At 28.4% G+C, this 20969-nt stretch overlaps 1 protein-coding gene across 1 annotated transcript in view; it reads right to left on the reverse strand.

Annotated features, from left to right (window-relative positions):
- Window positions 1–633: 633 nt before the first annotated feature.
- LOC145847391 (uncharacterized) overlaps window positions 634–20969 on the reverse strand; it is a gene marked incomplete at its 5' end in the record, with an annotated part of 35957 nt that continues 15621 nt past the window's right edge. The window contains 21 exons of the mRNA XM_082953590.1: window positions 634–738; window positions 965–1100; window positions 1661–1785; window positions 2307–2429; window positions 2496–2543; window positions 2920–3054; window positions 3177–3253; window positions 3478–3571; window positions 3877–4023; window positions 4975–5110; window positions 5396–5574; window positions 5824–5946; window positions 6369–6503; window positions 6782–6867; window positions 6976–7060; window positions 7463–7625; window positions 7905–8079; window positions 8374–8511; window positions 11028–11222; window positions 11469–11648; window positions 12026–12205. Coding sequence (XP_082809716.1) covers window positions 634–738; window positions 965–1100; window positions 1661–1785; window positions 2307–2429; window positions 2496–2543; window positions 2920–3054; window positions 3177–3253; window positions 3478–3571; window positions 3877–4023; window positions 4975–5110; window positions 5396–5574; window positions 5824–5946; window positions 6369–6503; window positions 6782–6867; window positions 6976–7060; window positions 7463–7625; window positions 7905–8079; window positions 8374–8511; window positions 11028–11222; window positions 11469–11648; window positions 12026–12205 — 2765 coding nt within the window. The remainder of the gene's footprint in view (window positions 739–964; window positions 1101–1660; window positions 1786–2306; window positions 2430–2495; window positions 2544–2919; window positions 3055–3176; window positions 3254–3477; window positions 3572–3876; window positions 4024–4974; window positions 5111–5395; window positions 5575–5823; window positions 5947–6368; window positions 6504–6781; window positions 6868–6975; window positions 7061–7462; window positions 7626–7904; window positions 8080–8373; window positions 8512–11027; window positions 11223–11468; window positions 11649–12025; window positions 12206–20969) is intronic.

The raw sequence follows: 20969 nt of genomic DNA on the forward strand, positions 1-20969 counted from the left end.
ACTGCACCTGAACCTCCGAAGAAAATAAAGCTGAAGTTATTAGACAAACTAGCCTTGATTATTATAAGTCTATGAAGCTCTGGGACATTAATGACTTAAAAGCAACTAAAGTTTAGAAAAAATTATTAAAATATTTGGACTCGGATTCGGACTCGGCTGAATCCTAGTTTGAAAATAAGATTCGGATTCGGACTCGGCCGAGTCCTAAACTGAAAATAAGACTCGGATTCGGCCGAATCCGAAATTTTTGGACTCGGTAGATAACTACTACAAATGTTAATTAAATTTTAAGATGCATCAGTCTGACAACAACGTACATTTGTTATTTAATGAAAAAACGCGATTAATAATCAAAGACTAAAAAAAAGCACACTTTAAACATGATTAACAGCAAATTTGCATTAAAAAAAAGTTAATTAAAAGTAGCACGAAGAATAATATGAAATTGTGAAAACCCTGATGTTAAAGAACGTACCGGAAAAAAAACTTTTGAGTTCATTACGTTTCAAAAAAGCACTTGATTTATTTTAATGTTTCTCTCTAATGCTACCGTAGTAAAAGATAGTAAAGTACCGTTACAAATAACAAAAATCAATGGCAGTGAAATTTTTTTTTTTTAAAGCGCCTAAAAATTCAAAAAAAAGTTTTCAGTTCTTTGTAGCACTTATCTGAAGTGTAGTATGAACACATTGAATCAATATATTCTGAAACAGTCCTGTAGCAGTATTCGTATTGTTCCTGAAATTATTTATTATAGTAAGCTTATTTTATTATACATTGAATATTCATAACTCTTACTTATCATGTAATTTTAACCATTTGTTCTATACGAAACAAGTAAATCCTCTAAATATCTTAAACTAACACAATCTATGAAGTTTTCATAAAACCAAACAATTTTGATATATTTTTATCAGGTGATTAAATACAGTTATACTACATAGGTAGATACAAACTAACTAACCAGAGTTTGAACCATGTGTGGTCTTTGCATTCTCAAATTTTTAATAACTTGGAAAATATCGACGACACCTTCAGCTTTTACTTGTTCCAATGCCGTCCAAAGAGCACAAAACGTCCCTGTTCTACCTGCGCCCGCACTGTTACGTCATAATACATGTCATTTGTTATGTCACAATATATTATATTCCTATATGAAGTCATCAGACAGATTATTTATGATATTTTAATGTAAAAGATTAGTTGTAAAGTCATAAAATTAAAATAACTAATTCTAATGATGTGATATAATCTAGATCAGGGTTTCCCAAAGTTGGCATCTTTTGGTTTTTTAACTTCTGTAAAGGAAACCATTTGAAAATAAAGTTTAGGAAAACCCTGATCTAGACGTTTCAGTAGGATATCAAATTAAACTATATACAATACTACAAATTCCTAAAAAAATAAAATAAAACAATTAACACTTAATAATTGTGTTTATTTTGGTTAGAAAAATGTTCTTAACAAAAATATTTTATTGGTGAATACATGGAATAAAAAACTTTTTAAAGTTTTGTCAGTATAGTTTGCAACTCTGGTGTCTTTCCATATAAATAGAGTAGTTTAATTAATTATAAAACAACTGAAAAAGATTTTTGTATATTCAAATTTCAAAGTTTAACTCCAACTAGTATAATCTCAACACAAATGTATTATAAACCTGCAGTGAATGATGATTGGTTTGTTACCGCTTGCTTGCTGTTGTTTTTGAACACTTTCAATTAATTCCATCATATTATAACCGTTAGGTGGCACTCCTTCGTCTGGCCAATCTACCATTTGAAACTGTGAAACAATAAGTTTGTTAGAATAAATTCTATAGATTGTAGTTAAGGAAAATTATTTCTTTAACAAATACCACGTAACTGATTTGCACATTTGTTACTTATGTTGAGTTTATGTAATATTAAAAAAAAAACAGTGTTTATTTAAACTAAGTTTCTTTTCATACTTAGAACGGTTAGGTATCTAATACACACATAATGGTTGATTTTTTTATAAATTATTTTTTTTATCTTTTTTTATACTATCACTGTTACCCCTGACCCTCATTCTTGGTTATTTTTTTATAATTATATATTTTTTTAATGTAACTTTATTTTTTTCCCGCTCAAAAATGACCCTTCAAGCAAAAAAACGTCCCTTCGTGCAAAAGTGTCCTCGTGTATATTTGACCTGTCCGCACTTATAGCATGTAAAAATGTTATGACGTTTATTTTAATAAAATTGCAAAATCTTTATCATTGCCTCCCTGTATGTTATGCCTGAACATCGACAAACATTATACCATTGTATTGTAAGCAAACCTGTCTGACGTAATGCCTTCTTCCGGTGAGGTCCTGAGATGAGCTTAACACGAAATCTCTGACGATGCATCCGTTTTGTGGATCTTGAGTTGATGTTACGCATTCTATTAACAAATTACCAACCTGCGTACAGTTATGCATTATTTATTTCGCTACTATTTATTATTTTATTATTAACAAAATACCAACCTGCATTGTACTTCCTTCTAATCCTGGCCAGTATTGCTCGCATTTTACCTGGTAAATAGTATAAGTATACTTATTTAGTATAAGTTGTTGTTAATACAAAAAAATATCTGCTTTTAATTAAGAACTGATGAAATAAGTATTAGCTCACAACAATTTATTATAGTTATTACTTTACTGAAAAATTTCTAATGCCTTTAAAACTTTACTGTTCTTTATTTAGCTATCTACCGGATCCTGCTGAGTCCGACCATTTTTACAAATACCCAGATCTGAAATTATCTTTTTTTTTTTAAATAACTCAAAACTGGATCCAGCCGGACCTCTAACTTTATAAATCACTACTTTTTTGCATTGAAATCGGTAGACTCGGTAAAGACCGTGAGCAAATTGTTAATTGTTTTGCTGTTTAAAATAAATTTACTACCTGTCCTTTTTCTTCAAGCCTGGTCAGCATAACAATTGAGGCTGATTGTGTTGTCCACACCATTCGCCAGAAATCGTGGATTGTGTGGTCCAGTGGTCCCTGGGTCGCTATGTAGGCGTCTTTCTGACGGTATCCCTGATAATTGTTAGAAAGAAGTTGTTTACTTTGCTGTAAAACAATCGAAAATATGTTTTATTGTAATTAAAAACTTTTTGTTTAATCCTTTGATCAAAGCAATCTATAATTTCCAAACTAACATCAATATAAGAGGCATTGATGTAATCAGAATTTTCCATACCAGGCACACAGGGAATAATCACTCTGTTTGAATCATCTGAAATGCGTATATTTTGTTAGAATTACACTAGTATAAAAAAAATGTAATAAAAAACTAATACAAAATTATTAAATTAAAATTATTTAACGTGATATACGTGCGTAATTAAAACTGTTTGTACTATAAAGCTTTGATAAAACTTTAGTTTATAGTATTCAAAACTTATTTAAACCAGAATAATTAATTTACATTAGAACTGTTGAATAGATAAATAAACAAACAAGGTAAAATAAGAAGAATCCTATTCTTTCTCATATTTGATGGATGGTTTCCTGACCTCATCAGATCTTTCTGAATTCTGATGTTTGTTAGTTTCTGTATTTAAAACAAAGTAACAAACAAGGAAAAGTTGTTTAGGTTTTTTATCTAAGTGCTTACTTTCTTTTGAACACATAAAAGTCGTTTTACAACAGTTTTAAAAATGTTTATTGTCCCATACAAGCATTTCGAATATTTACATCAAGAAATAAATACTTGATTACAAGCAAACAAAATGGTTTGTTAGCAAAATCAGTTGCATACAAACTAATGTAACTTATTATTTATAGCTAACTAATAAAACTTGTTTTATAAAGATTTATTAATAAGTCTAAAGCATAAAAAATAACATTAAAACAAACCTTATACTCATGTTCAAGTGCAGTTATGTTTCCAGGCATCTTTTGCATAAGTTCATCTATATGTATCGAAACCTCAGAAGCTTCTACTTCTGTATCTCCGTACAAATTGTTTTCTAATAACGCCTCGTATATAAAGTTGTACTGGTGCTGTTTGTTGAGTATGAATATTTTTAATTTTTGAACTTGTTATTTTTATTGAAACAGTTTACAATAAAGGATTTAGTAATAAAGGAATATTCATGTTTTATATGTTCATATATGTATTTTATTTTTAGCTTAAGATATACTGTAAGTACTTAATGTTAAGCATTATATAACAAAACAGCTAATAAATTGACTTCACCAGATAGATAAACAGACTTTAGTTAAAAATAATTGTACAAGTTTGATTTTCTGTTGTCTATAAGAGGGTTTCCACGCAAAGTTTTGTAAATTTAGCCTGACTTTCAAGGTTTCGACCAATTTAGCCTGACTTTTACCTTCCTCTTAGGTACGCGTTTTAAGCACGCAATTCCATTTGAATAAGCATTATGCGTTTAATAAGAACGTAGTTCTTGTACACATATTTTGACAAGTACGAATTTTAGTACGCACTTCTTTTTGAGTACATATTTTTGAACCATAATAAAACTTTCTGTAAGGTTTTTATTTTATTTAGACTAGTAATTCTTAGTTACAAATTCTAACTTAGAAACAGCTTAGAATGTAAATGTCCTATAAAACTATTTAAACATTATAAACTGTAAACTAATAACCGTAAAAGACATTGTATTTACAAAAAAAATCAAGCTTATTCTGACTTTACAAATAGTTTTTTCATTTAATTTTACCATTTTAAGGCTTTGAAAATTAAGGAATTTTGTAAATAGAAATGACATATTCTGACATTTTGTCATTTTGACCTAAAATAACTGACTTTTTTCCATTTTATCTAAATAAACTGACCCAGCCTGACCCTTGGCAACCCTACTATAATTATATAATTTCAGATGGAGAGTTAGAGTTTAAGTCAAAACATCTACACTCATTAAACTTTTTTTTCATAAGTACTAGACATACTTTTTTATGAAAGTTTCAAGCAATAAAACAACTACAAACTTCAGTTTGTACCATCTCAGGTCTTTGTTGTCTCAAACTGGAGACGAAGTTGTAGACGTCAATTTTACTTTCTCTGTTCATCATTTCCAGCATGCTGTCGATACAAATAAACGTTCCCGTTCTACCTACTCCTGCACTGTTGGTTGATACTTTGTTTAAAATTCAAGTTGTAGTATAAACTTTAATAACCTATTTGTTACAGTTTTTATATAAAGTACAGTACAACTCTTTTAGCTTTTTTTTGTGTTTTTCGAGACAACTAAAGTTTTTCAAAATTAGAATGAAAGGTTCAAAAGAAAGCTTTAAAAAACGAAAGTTATTTATTCTAGCAGAAAGCTGCAAAAAATACTCTTTTATAGATATGTAGATTTCTTTCTACGTCCTTATGTATCCCTATACTTTTACAAGCCAGCAATCTCACCTGCAATGGACAACCACGGCACCGTATCCGGGAGCCGAGTACTGTTTTATTCTCCTGATGAACTTCAGGACGCCGCTGGGCGATTTCGGCACCCCGAAATCGGGCCAGCTGGTGAAGTGGTACTGGCACAAGCTGCGGGACATCGACACTTTTGTGTCCGGTTGGTTGTTGTGGAGGAGCTGTAATGAAAAATTATTTGTAAACTATATTTATTGTTACTACTTAATGTGAAAAAACTAAGATTTTAACTTATGATAAAGAAGTAAAACAAACGTTCCAGGAAATAAAATAAACGTTATCTGTGCATAACCAATAATCAAAGAAATTTAATTGCTTCTACATATAAAGTTTTTGGAATTGATTATATTAAACACTTTATATTAACAATGATATGCATAAGAAGGAAAATTTAGTTAAAAAATACGAACTTGTTCCATACTGAATGAGCGGACAGAATAATCAACCAAATGATTTTCACTTAACAGAGTTACTGCAACTTTTCCATATATTTCCATTTGGCTAGACGACGGCCAGTATTGTGCACATTTTTCCTATATTTTACAGTAAATCTCAAATTAAATATTATACAATCTTTCTGAATAACCGTGCATTTTTTTTTGTATATAGTGACGTATTATAAAAAGTTTATCGTTTAGGTAAACTTTTTTTAAATTTATCATTTTTTTGTATGAAATGTTTAATATCTGTTATATAATATCTGTAAATTTATTTAGTCTACTTTTCAAATTTCAACTTATAAAATTTACACAGCAAAAAATTGCTCAGTATTAGTATCATAAGAATAGCAGCAGCAAATATATATATATTACTAATTTTTACAAGAAAAGCTAAAGGTTGATAAAAAGTTATATAATATATTTGTGAAAGATGTTGTACATAAATTAATCTAATGTTAAGTGTTAATTTTTATACTTACTAACTACTTTCAAATAAAACTGTTGTAAAACCATACCTCTTTACCCTCCATTAGATTGGTGACCATGATTATTGTTGATACATTTTGATCCCAAATCATACTCCAGAAGTCATTTATTGTGTTGTGTTTTGGACCCTGCGCTGCTATAAACTTTCCTTTGTTGTTGTATCCCTGTAAAGAAGTATGTTAGTTTATAAAATGATATCATTAAATTTTTATTTATGTTAACAATAAAGACTGATATTCAAATCTAATTTTATTTATTCTAATAACTTTTTAATGTGTAAGAAACAAGATTTTAAACATTAACTTGTTTTAAACTTGTACTTCAATAAACGATGTTCAGCAAAAAAAAAAAGGATAAAACTTAGTGATAGGCAAAATTAATAGTGACTTATAACTATAAAATATTCCGCCTCCTATTTATAATAATATTTATTTAAACTAACATCAACAAATGAAGCGTTTATGTAATCAGAACCATCGTTGTTAATTCCGTGAATTGATTTTGGTAAAACTACTCTTGAATGATCGTCTGTTATATTTATAATTAATACAAACTCTAATGATAATATTTATTTTTAATATAAACTCTAATGGTAACTAAAATGAAATCATAGTTATTGATGTCAACAAAACTTACATGGAATAATGTTAATGTAGCGGTTCTTTTCTCTATTCAGAAGCTTTTCTCCTTCTATTTTCGGTCCCTTGCTGCGAGGTAACATCTGTAATTAAAAAAGTTGAAATAAAGAATTTATATTTGAATCGATATCCTAACGGCTAAAAAAGCCTTTATTTAACAATAATTTTTATACCTTATGAACAAATTTTATTAGCAATTTTTTAACATAATACAATCTGCTTTATAATAAAAATGGTGATTAGGTAAATAAACGCGTTTCTCATCATTTTTTAAATATAATAAAAGTTTTGTTTTTTTTAACAAATCTTTCCATGAAGTATGTTGTATTTTTAATTATATAATAGTTGTGTTAGTTAAATTCTTCGTTCATTATGATAACACGTCAAAGTAAATACTTTTTATTGTTTTTTGTAATTTACTAGTTATGTTAAAAGTGTTGATTTTTCAAAAGTATCTGTAAAAATAAAACTATGACGTCACAAACCTGAAACTCCTCCCTCATCAGCTTGCAGTCGTCAGCTTGTCGCCTAGCAACCTCCTGCTCCAGTTTTTCCAGGGGAATAACCTGTTGCCACCCGCCCCCGTGTTGCCTGGATACCGTATTGTAGTTCGACGTTGGCAGCAGTAATGTCGACTCTCTGTCGTATCTGTGACGTCATAATTTGTTCTAACATGATTTTTTTTTCTTTTATAAAGATAACATAATGAAGATTGTCATGTAAAGCGACACATTAAACCACATTAAACCATGCGTCAAATAAAGTTTTTTCGAGTTTTAATGGAATATGTTTAATCATTACAGTTTTTAAGTGGAATGCTTTTGTTTTGTTTTTTCAATTAAAAAGCGAAATAAAAAGGTGTCTTTTTTTTCATTTGTTAGTTAACTGTATAAGATACGAAAAAGCAGAACATTGAACTAACGCAACGGTGGGACTGAATTCATTCTGTTATTCCCGCTTGAGTATTTCTTCCTCTTGCTAAAACCCCCTTTTCGTTTCCATACAAACAATCCGAGTATGGTTGCCAGTAGCAACACCACAGCGACTATAACTGCAATCATCACGAAATTTGTCTTCCCTTCGGATAGCTTATCCAAGTCAGCTAGTAAACATTATTCTAACATTTGTTTTGGTAATAAGGTAAAAGCTTTATTACATGCATAACGTAGAAAAGTTTAAATGTTTTATGTTTATTTATAATAAGTAATATTAAGTTTTTTTTAGTCAGCAAAAGGATAAAAACAAAGTTAATATAAAAAAAAATTAAAATATTTCTTAAATAGAAAACTTCTTTCCTTGGCCAGCTAAATGTAGATATGTACTGGTGTAAAACTTCTTTTAAACTTTTTCTTAAAAGGTGTTGTTTAATTTTTTTTATAATAAACTAAATATGTACCACTTTTAGAGTTGACAGTGGTGTCTTCTTCTGTGGTGGTGGTTTGTGTTGTCATTTCAACAGTGGTCAGTTGAACTGTCGTCTGCGCAGTTGTAGTTGTCGTAGTTGTTGTTGGTGGTAGCGTAGTTGGAACAGGAACTGTAAAATAAATAATTAGTTCATTTTTTACACTTAACCTTTGTGTTTGCTAATATAACTTTAAAAGATACCTATTAAGTTTAAAAAAGGAATTATTGTGAACAGCAAATTACATAGTTTCTAATAAAATTTTTGAAACTATTCTTTTAAGAAAAAGCTCAGATAGTAAACAATAACTAGTTCAAATATAGCTTCAAATTAAGAAGAGTAAATATTTTTTTTCGAAGAAAAAAAATTCCTATTTCTACTTTATGTCTTGAATTATAAACTAACATAAAAATAAGAACTTATACATCAATTATATATAAAATATTAGAAGCTAAGATTGTTTGTGTTTGTTTTTTTCAGTTATTAACAACAAAAATTTATAGGTAGTTATTAAAAGTGTCACTATAATTTCAGAAGTTTGAAAATACGTTTTAATATATACATATTCCTATTAAGTACAGTGAATAGAAATAGTTTAAGCATTGAAAAACTCGAGGTAAACAGCACAAAAACTTTAACCTTAACTGCAACTTGCTCTTTACTTGAGCTTGTTTGTTTAAACTTACTGTTTGCTCTTTACGTTGTAAACCGACAAACTTAATAAAAATGCAAACATCGAAAAGTCAGCAGTACTAAAAAGTCTTTGGAAAATTATTATGTTATTTTTAACTCCTGCGCAAATATCCTTATAATTATTTAAAAACTGGTGTAAAAATTGAACTCTGATTGTTAAACATCACTACAAAATCGACTAATAAAAAAATTAATATTTTCTATAATACTATTTACAAGGCAGCATTATAAAGTACAAGTTACTGTTTATAGTTCAATAATTAAATATAAAGTTAATTTAATAATTTTATAGTATATTTAATTATAATTATTATACTTAATACCATAATAATTTAATACAGTTATAGGTTTGTACAATAACATTTTTATATAAAATGTTATGTTTATATTTATATGTTTATAAAAATATGTGCAGAAATATGTGAACCAAAACATGTTTTTATTTTCAAAAATATCAAAGATAGTTATTGTAATCATCGAGTTCATACTGAAATGAATCGTAAATTACGTTAAAAATGTAAGGTTAAACTCCCTAAGGTCATAAAGATTCCAACAACAAAGGTTTACAGCTTTTTACTTCAAACATAGCTCTTTTCACTTGTTTGCAAACAATTTTTTCTTGTAAGAAAACTGCAGGACAAGATTACAACACGTTTTTATTTCGCATTTATTTTATAAATAATTAATTTTTTCCATGTACTGATCCTTGTTGCCACGGTCGTTAACTTCAGCTACTTTTGTGTAAATTATTTAGCTTTTTGCTTGCTAGTGTAACATAAACATGCGTTTGGTAAAAAATTTAGAACTTTTACCCCTAAACACATGTATAAACATTCATGAAAAACGCATCAAATTTGGTGTAAATGTGTTTTAGATAAAACTTACGTTGGTAATAAAGACTGCGTACTACCTTAGCAAAATTACAAATTTAAAAAATTTAATAAATACAAGTGTATGTTATTGAATTGAAAGAATATTCTAGAGAATAGAAATTAAGAGTAATCCTTTTTTAGAAACATTAAAACAAGTTTAAAAACGTATTAACTTTCGACGTATGTTTTACGTGTTTGGACTTCACTCAAAAACGTTTAGCGTTCAGTGTCGTATGATGTCAGAAGTAAGTTTTGAAAACAAACAAAATAAGTCTTACATAATTAAAACATACACGAAAAATTCAAGGCTGTTAGAAGCTGTTTGATTAACAAACAGTTGTTAAAAATTTTACAACCTTCTAAACCCTTAAGTAGTTCGAAAATTCGTTACACAAACAGCTCACCCAAGTCTTAAAATATAAAATAACATTATTTTTAGTTGTTAACAGTCATAAAACGTTTACAACACTCTAACCCTGAAAGTAAAATTACACAAACTCCCAAGACTTAAAATGTAAATTAACATTATTTTTAGTTGTCAGTTAATAACGTTTACAACACTCTAACCTTGAAAATATATAAACATTAATATTTATAAAAGTCATTTTGCATAACATAAGCAAAAGCCCCACCTAAAGTTTTTTTTTTTGCAACTCACGCCTAGTATTTAAAAGGGAGCAAAGTTCGACGGCGTTCAGAAACTTGTAACAAATATTTTGCTGTTCTCTCATTGGCCGATGCAAATCACGTGATACATGGTACGATGCGGCGATGTAAGAAATGCGCGCGAGAAAAAAGAAAAGGGGGTTTTAAGAAGAGAGCGAGCAAATATTTACCTTGGAAATCTGATAATGAGCAGTTTCATGATAAAATTTTTTACTGGTCGCAACAGAGTTTGAAAGTTTTATTTTTGTTAGAATTAGTTTTTGTTACGTAATTTGTTGTTTTTGTGTTTTTTTAACAATTTTTTTTAATTTAAAAAACGACGGGAAGCTCAGTACAAATTTTAGTTTTTAACTGAACACTTTTTTTAATTTTTTTTTAAATGTTTTAACTTTTTTGCTGAAAAATGTATCAACTAACCGCATGAATTTTCGATTTTGTTCGGAAGCCACATCTTGTTTTCCTGGCATGTCACGTGACTGGCTCCCTCCTCAGCCAATAAGAACCCTTCATTGCATGCTACCATGCAAACTGATTTAAAACTGGCTGATTCAGTGCAGTTTTCGACTCTTCCGTTAGTGACTTGTATCAGTGACGGGTCCTCACATACTATTTCTGTAAAAACGTTCAGCTATGTGGTAACTATTAAGGTAACGATAGGCACATTCAAATATGGTAATTGAGTTTAAAAACAAACATTTAAATAATTTTTTTAAGTTTTTCAAATTATTTTTATTGGCTGTGCTGATTCTAAAACTAATATTGACTATTTTTTACTTTTAACTTAGCATACGATTAACGTACAAGACTACGAATTTTTAGGCAAAAAACACGCTTATGAAATTAACAAGTTTAACTCACGTTCGCAAGTGGGCATTGTGTTGTTCCACATCTCGTTCTCCTGACAAACCCTGGCATCCTGTTCAGATATTTGGTATCCCTCCTTGCACTTGTAATTACAAACCGATCCCATGTCGTATCCTGATGTGCAAGTCTCGTACAAGTTTATAGGTATTGTTACGTCATTGATGCATTTCACTTCTGTGGTTTTGAGAGTTTGTTTAAATATATTTAGTTTTTTGATAAATTTTTATAAATATTTATAACTAGGTATATGTGAAGGGTATTCCTTTAGCACAAAATGTCTTGACAAAACTTACCTCGGAGACAATTATATATATCATATAAATTAGCAGTAAAAGTTAATTTTTGATGTAATAAATAGCTTTAGATAGTATGACATTTTATGAAATTAGCAAAGTCCGGATGAAATTAAAAAAAAAACATATGAGATTAATCTGTTTTAATTATGTATACACAAATTTGCGCACTCAAATACAGGCTGCTTTTACTTTCTAACAGTTGAAAAATTATATAAAAAAAATCCTTTGATCAGACCAATCACCATAACAACTAACTGTTGCATGTGGGCGGTTGCCGGGGCTGCCACCCCTCCATGGTGCAGGTGCTTTTCTCCTCCCCCACAAGCTTGAACCCTTCGAAGCAGGAGAAATGGCACGCGGACTGCCACAAGTTGCGGTTGTCGCACTTGCACACGCCGTTCGACGGGTTGGACAGGTACGGCGTGCAGTTGAACTCTGTGCGGGGAAATAAATAAATAAAATAAGAATAAACTAATAAAAATTAATAACTCGTGCAGTTGAACTCTGTAATAATTAATAAAATATGAATAAACTGATAAAAATTAAAAATAAATGATAATATAACTAGAAAAGTCTTTATTAGGTATTTCTTTCGAATTTAACTCATTTTTATTTTTTTAGCTTCCGTGAACGTTATCTTTTACATAGTTTTCATAAATCATTATCATTACTCGTTTAAACCTTAATTGAGTTGGATTATATATTTAAAGATAAATTATATATTTTTAATATCAAAAAAACTTGAACTGAGATTCATGTTAGATATCTTCTTGGAGTGTTTCTAACTTACATAATGCTTGAATTATTCTTTTGTTTGTTTTTGACAAAAAAGCAAACATGCGGACATTTAACTGACATTTCTTTTCTACGTCAAACTTTGAGAAAACCGCAAAAATTAATTTCAATGTGAAGACTAAACTTTGGCTAACCTTATTACATTATGCATGAAGTAAAGACAACAACATTTTCTAATTCTAAGAATATGAAACTGATTGTTTTTTTTTTGTAAATTATGTACTGATGATTAAATAACAGAATTTTTATATTTACGTTCATAAAACTTTAGCTGCTTTGGGTGTCAAACAATAATTTATCTTTCGAATAATTGAAAACATTAATTAAAACATTGAAAAAATTTAAATATATATATACTTTGTTCATAACTTTAAACGACTTATTCAAAGTAAATGAGATGTTCAACAAAATATCATTTTTTTAATGTACTTCCAAGTAGCATATTTTAATACGATAATTTTGTAAAAGATAATAAACAAATAAAAAAGGAATACTTGTAAACTAATTAAATAAGTATCGTATTTTATACAAAATTTTTTGTTTTACACCATTAACTTAGTTAGTTATGATTTTAACTCCTTTTTGTTTTTTTATTAATTAATTGTGCTGTTAAGGCAAGTATAAGGAAGTATTTATGCGTTAAAACAATATATTTCCTCAGTTTGAAAAATTCAACTGTTTAGAAAACTAAAAGTTATTTATTATGAAGCTAAACGCAGTAGAAGCAAAAATATGCTTCATAAACAGTTTTTTCAAGATAAATATTTGAATAGTTTTTCTAACACCTTTTACTTCCTTTTGTGGTGGAATGAGTCAGAATCGTGCCATAATTTTCACAAATTTCTTTTTATTGTTTGTTTTTATTATGATACTTTGTTGCTAAAGGTCAAGAAAAGAGCCACATGCTGCATCATACCAGGCTTATTACTATTCAGCAGTTTTAATTTGAGATTTTTTAAATAACTTTATAATTAGTTGTGTTTTTATTTTAGAAATGATTTAAAAACTTGTTATTAAATTATTTTTTATTGTTTTTTGTTTTTTTGTTTATTACAAAGCTTAGATTTTGTGAGTTAATACTTCCTACCAGTTGTAAAAAAAACAAACGATAAGAAAACAGTTTGTTACAGTCGATTAAACTTCAATTGATTTGTATTCCGAGAAGAGAGGCAAATGTTTATCCTAGCGAACAGCACAAACATCTCTTTAGGGTGGAGAAAATGCACTCGATTACAGCGTTCCAGTTTAATTACATCTGTGTATTTCATCATTTACATTATTTAAAGTTTAAAAGTTTGCCTCAGCCTTCAGTTACGTGACAAGTAAACATTTTTTAGATTATATTTCCAGTTTCGAAAGAACATACTTTGTACCTGATTATCCTAAATAGCGTGATTATGGCCTTATACTGTTGTCAATAACATAAACAATTAAATTAATAAAGAAATAAATTCCTTGTGAGCTGCAGAAAAGAAAGCAAAAGGGAAAAAAGGCAAGAGTATTTACGATACGAGAAGGCTGGTACAAAACAAATAATTTAAAATAGTTGTTTGTAGCAATTGAGTGGAGCACTGTGTTTGTGTTATTTAGTGTCTGGTCATAGTGTAAGTTATTACTATTATTAGCTTAGTTTAGATTTTCAGTTTAACTTTAGAAGTTCAGTTTTAATGGAGATTATTTTGTAGAAGTTTGTAAAGATGTTTGAAGACTAACTGATTCAAAACTAAAGTTACACTGGATTACAATATTTTTTTTGTATTCGTTTTGTTTTCATTCGGTTTAGTTTTGTTTTACCAAAGAATGTCAAAGTTTTCAAATGTTTTTTCAGTATAAAATATTTATGTTTTTTTCAAAACATAGCTGTTTAAAACTTTTACTTCGCAACAAGTAAAAAAAGTTTTGAAAAAAATACCGAAGAAATATCCGTTTAGTCAATCTTATTTTTTATTTAACTTTTTTATAAACCTCATTACACCTACACAATTTTATAACAAAAAGCTTTTTTTCAAGAAAGCTGTTTTTTAAAAGGAAAGGGAAAGTAAATACGAAAGTATCTACTATCATGAAATATATTCTTAATCAAGTATATTATTACACTAATGCTTTGTTTTATGAATATAAAGTTTGAAAAAACAAAATGAAAAATATTTAAAACTATTATAGCTGCTATTAGGTAACAAAACAAAATAAAAAAATTAAAAACAAATTAATAATGTTATACTTAATAAACGACTACAACTGAAATTTCATACTTTGTTTGTAATCTTGTATGAATCAAATTACTATTTCTTTTTTCTCAAAAACTTATTTTCTCAAAACTAAAGTCTTAAGTAACACAAGTAATCTCAAGTTTAACTATTAACAAACAAATGATTTAAAAACTTAGAAATAAATTTCTTAATTATTCTAACAGATAGAATCTATATTTATTTAAATACTTTCTTCTTCCACTTGTAGACAAAAATATTTTCACTTCAACTCTCAAACCAAAATAAATAGAAAATCATGGGAGGAGAATTTCCTTTGGAGGAGGGTCACAACTACTACTCCACGTCATACTCAAACTTTTTAATTTCATCTGTGACGTCACTGTGGAAATCATGGAGCATGAGGAGTGACGACTGGATTGAGGTGCAGTTCTCCTATTTGCACTTCAAACCTTATTACGTCATAAACGTCGTGTTGTGCGCCATCTTGTGGACGGTGGCGAGAAAAATGGTGGCAAAGAAAATATTGCAGGTTGATTGTTGTTTCGAATTAAACTTTAAAAGTGTATATAGAAATTTAAAAAATCACTGTACAATTTTTTCGTAATTAAACTTAACAAAAAATTAACCATTGTTTTGATTAAATATGTTATATCTTCTAAATTTCCTACCTTAGAATAAACTAGTCTCCTAGCAGTATTTAGATAAGAAAGAATAAATCAAAAACTTTAAAAAAATGCATCACCCGCCTAGTTACTTTAAAGCTTTTCGATACAAAACTATCCATACTATAAACTACTGAGAAAATCGGCATAAAATATAATTGAAGCATAACAACATAACAGCTGCGTATGTTATTATAATATTAATTCTTTTGACAGCCGCTGATACGGAAGAGCTCATTGGAGGAGAGGATGGTAGTGAAAATAACTGAACTTTTCTTCAACATGCTGGCTGTTGGACTTGCTTGGATCTACCAGGCATACCTCACATGCTACCACTACGACTTGTTCAATGAACCCACCAAAGTAGTGTATGGTTGGTTTAAGTTTGCTTTTTTTTTAAGTGCTAAGCGCATAGTTTGTTCATTTGTACAGTGCAACAAAAGACGAATTTTTTATACTCTTATGACGTCATACAAAACTTTCGTGACCAGGTTTTTCATTTTATTAGCGAAAAATTTACAACAATACTGTTTACCTAGTAACTTGGAATTTTTCAACAATTAATACTTTTCTTATCAGAATGGAGGAACGATATTGAGGCGGACTGGCACCAGTCCATCGTGCATTTGTACCAGGCTTCTTTCTATTTACATCGCACTTACGCCTCCTGGTGTGAGGACGAGTGGCGGAGGGACTCCCCCGTGCTGATGACTCATCACGTGTTCACTTTTGTGCTCCTGTCAACAGGGTTCATGTACAGGTTATTTTTTCTGCAGGTTGTTAATAAAATTTGAAGCTCTAGCTTCAATAAGAAAAAACTCTCAGTTTAAAACTTTGTACTTGTGCTTCAATTTTCTATTAAGGTTCGCACTTCTTATGCACATGCTCCTAAGTTGGCACCTTTAGGTTTTTTATGTACTCAGGAGGAAGACTATTGTGTTGTGTATAATTGAAAGTCATTTACTTCATTTTTATACTTTTTTAATAAGAATTTCAACTGGGTTTATGTAGCAGTCAGGTTGTAGTTGTTAAGAAATATTTCTTCTTGAGTATAAGTTGGTTTTTGTTCTTTCGAACAAAGCCTATGGAAAAATAGTAATTTAAAGAAATAAACTACTTATTTTAATTTCAAGTCCATATTGGATGATTCTGTTAAGTAGAGATCTGAATCTGTTTTTTTTTCTCTAAACTGCAAACTAATTAGTTGCGTAAACTACTTAAAAAAACTGTTTAGTTAGCAAGTTTGTGCATATTTTGCTGAAAGTAGAATTTCCTAATGCTTATTATTATGGCAAATTTTTGACGTGTTTGCAAAAATAATAGTTTAAAATTGTTTTTGGTTAGTTTTTTCTACGAATTTAGTTCAAAAAACTAGTTAAGGTAATTATCTAAGGTTATTTGTTAAGAACATGAACGACAGTAGTAGCTTCTTCTAACTATCGAATAAAACATACAAACTAACAATACTTTTTTTTTTGCAATAAATTTGTTTATTTTAAAATTTTCCCATCAATTTTATCACATATTTGCGTTAAAACAAATATACATGAATTACATAAGCAAATAATGAGGTTTGCAAATATTTAGGTTACAAAACATTTTATGCACTTTAAACACACGCCATATTGACTGATCAAAGTGTAAAAGTTTGACTGTCTGAAATAAAGCGATTTATTAAAATAACTGTTATAACCTTTTGTATTTGTTTATACAACATGTTACAGTTTATTAAATGTTTATAAAGCTGTCTTTATAATATTTGACAAGTTAAAATACTTTTTTTTGATTAATCCAATCTCTTCCATGTGTTTCAAACTTATTTTTATAATTCAAGTTTTACATTTTATCGTTTCAATTGTTTACAGGTGTTCAACCTTATTGTTATAATTTTCACAAGTATTTAACATTATTGTTACTTTTTTTCACAATTGTTAACATTTTTGTAATATTTATTTATAGGTATTTCCACTGCGGGTTGTTTGTGTTGTTCTTGCACGATTTGAACGACGCTTTACTGTCAGCATCGAAAATATTCAACTACCTCACTAACAAGGAGAGCAACAATATTTTCGCATATCTGTCAAAAGTCACCTTCGCTGTATTCATTTATTCATGGTTTGTTTTAGAACATAAAATTATTGTATTAGCTTAATAAATACTTTTGTATGAATTGCTACCACACAAAATTTTAGTTATCTTTGATTTAAACTAATCAAAAAAGTTAAGCCACGATAACATATTTAACTAATTAAAAAAAAAAAAACTACTAGCAGTAGTTTAATAGCAAACCCTTTAAAATATTTTTTCATTATTATAACAGCTGAAAATAAAGTTTCATAAAACAAAACCCATAAAACTTTTCAGCTAAAACATAAAAACTAGCTAAGGTTTTTGAACAAACAAACTCACGCGACTTTGTTTGAACTAGTTATAAAACAAACACTTTTGAAAAATATTTAACAATTAACAACCGCTAATTTTAACTCCGTTTCAAATATTCTACCGCTAGCTGGCAACACAGAGCCACCTTTCATTAAAGCCTCCCATTCAAAAGTTCTCACGACGCGAATTCTATTGTTGTCACCGCATACAATGAACGTTTCACAATGGCCTCATGTTACAACTGAGCTGCTTGTAACTGATTTGATGTATCGAAATTTTAACATTTTCACGTCTGTTTTACTACGCTCGATTTAATTCATATACGTTCCCGACCGTAATCCGTCTTATTAAGCAAATAAAAAGGTCTGTTGTGGATTATTTTTTGATAGAAGAATAAGCTTTTTTTAAGTGCTAGAGTATTAAGTATTTTCTTTTTAAAAATTAGAGCCTGATAGTAATTAAATCTTGTTTTATATAAAAAGCAGGACAAAAAACTAATAATTTTAGTTAAACAAATAGCTGATTCATCAAAACTTCTTGAGAAGATATGGTTATTTTTTATATAGTTTTTTCTAGATATTTGTTCAAACTGAACTAGTTACAATATGAAACACATATACTTTTAAATATACATCTTTCAGCCATTAAAAGTTTGCATTTTTCTTCCAGGTACTTATTCAGACTGAACTGGTTTCCCCTTGTGTTCCTGCACACGACGACGGAAATAGCGGGAAAGATATTGAACAACAAATATCCGCCCGTGTTCTTCCTCAACAACATTCTATTGATGTTCCTGCTAGTCATGCACTTCTACTGGTTCAAAGTTTGTTCAACTTTTGTGTTTGTTTATTTAAAAATTTTGTTAAAAAAGATTCAAATACTGATTTACTATGAGTAAGGCAGCTTTTTTTTCGTTATCAGGTATAAAGGTTCGATTTCCAACCTTTGCTATATTGGTCGGTTTTAAACATTTGATAAATGAATTAAAACAACACTATTTGATTTTTAACCGAACGTGTAACAATTTCTTATAACAAAGTAACATTTTTATTACAGTTTATACTTGCCGGAGCTTGGAAAATGCTGATGAACAATAAGGGACCGATCAAGGATGACAGAGACATCGAACCCAACAAGAAACAATCATAATTATATATAGGAAAATAACAACGTTCGTATGTATCTACTGTTTTTGTATTTATTTTTAGAATACATGATTGATCACTAGTACCTACTATTTATGTACTTTTTTTTTAGTTGTGCTCTAATACCTGTTATTTTTAAGTTTTTTTTCATAATTGAGATGCAGTGTTTTCTACTACTCAAATAGATATTTAAAAGTTGAGTAGAAATTGTATACTTTTTTGACTTCTTTCGTACATGTTTAAAATGTACTTGTTTTTAAGACATTTTAGCAAGTACCTATCATTTTTAAGTTTACTATTTTTTGTTGTTGTACAGTGTATTTTTACTCGCTAAATAAAGTTTGGCAAAATTTTGCTTTTTTTATTCAAACCGGTAAACAGTTGACATCTTGAAATACTATTTTATTATTTCAATACGTTGTTAGAACTTTAAGATTATCCAAAAGCTGTTCTAATTTATTGACTAAGTATTTTAATATATATATATGAAAACTAATAACTTTCTATTCTAAAGTTAATACCATTTATTTTGAATTATCTAAATGGGAATACTTAAATGTCAAACTTAACTATAAGACGTGAAACTTGTAATTTTACATATACGACTCATCTGACAATAAGTCCATATTATTGCTTATAAAAAATAATAAATATGCGGCTATATTTTTTCGATGGTCCAGACAAACTTAACTATTTTTAGCTAAATAGTAGTTTTTATATTTAAACTTGCGTAATCTCTTTTTTGTGTGGTATTAAAAAAAGGAGTTTTTGAATGCTTGATTTCATAGTGTTATTTTATAAACCTTAGTTATTATTTATTTTTAGTGGTCAATAATTTCTTTTATACTATTTTATACAATCAACGTCTTAGTTTAACTTTAGGACTTTGTAAAAAGCCAAACAGACGTATTTAAGCATATTAAACAAAAATTTATATTTATAAATAAGTATAAAATCTAGTTTTAATATTTTTAAGATTGCAGCATATTTCTACTGCAATATAGTTGCCAAGTGTTGTTTAAAACTATTGCTAGATATTAAACTAAGAGTTAGTTGATATCTATAAAGAAAAACGATACTTACTCAGGAAGTTTAAATATACAATTCCAAAACTAATTTTTTTAAGTTACCAATCAATACTTTTATTTTATAAGCTGAGTATTTATACCTCTTATCTAAATCTAGAATCAAACTAACCTTTTCATTATCTAAGAAAACTTGAAATAAAATAAGTCGTTAATTTTTAAGAAATAGTTTACTGTATATTTTCTAAAGCGAAAATTGAAGTTCTCAACTTTAACTAAATATACTAAAGAAAAATATCATATTTACGAAATAATCTTTTCATCAATAAAAAAACTAGACTTGGTTTTTTATTAATAAACTTTAACTTTATTTACTTTCATTAATAGCAATAAACTCTGAATTTCTAAGCATATACAAACTATATAACCTATAGTATGTAGAACTTAACCTTAATCTAATTAAAAGCTAAAAAGTAATTAACTACTAATAATTAAAGAAAAACATTTTGGATAACAAATAACATTAAAACTAAACAAAATAAAAAGTAGATAAAAAGGTTTGAAAAAATAAGTTTTTGTTTTTCAATAAGAATGTTTTCTAAATATAATCAAGTATAAAGCAAACTTGCGTTTAAAATACTTTGGTTTAAATCTATTTTTATGAAGACTAATAAAATGATTTCACAAAACAAAAAAATTAGAAAAACCAAAGGTATTAATATCATTATTAACAAATAAAACAGTAATGAAAGCTTTTTTCAACAACAAATAAGTATTTTATACTAGTTAAGAGAAAAATTTTCACAAACTTTAGTCTTTGATAAGTTATCTTGTTTTATACTAAGAATGGATATAACAACTGTGACATGTGTTCGAACCAACAAAAAAATATAATTACATGATTATAAAATCATAAACGTTCGATTGGAAAGAATTAAAAAAAGGTTTAAGCTTTAAAAGTGGATTAGAAACAAACTAAA

This window comes from Thalia democratica, unplaced genomic scaffold (assembly GCF_965202585.1).
Source record: "Thalia democratica unplaced genomic scaffold, ktThaDemo2.hap1.1 HAP1_SCAFFOLD_909, whole genome shotgun sequence".
In the NCBI taxonomy this organism is placed as follows: domain Eukaryota; kingdom Metazoa; phylum Chordata; class Thaliacea; order Salpida; family Salpidae; genus Thalia; species Thalia democratica.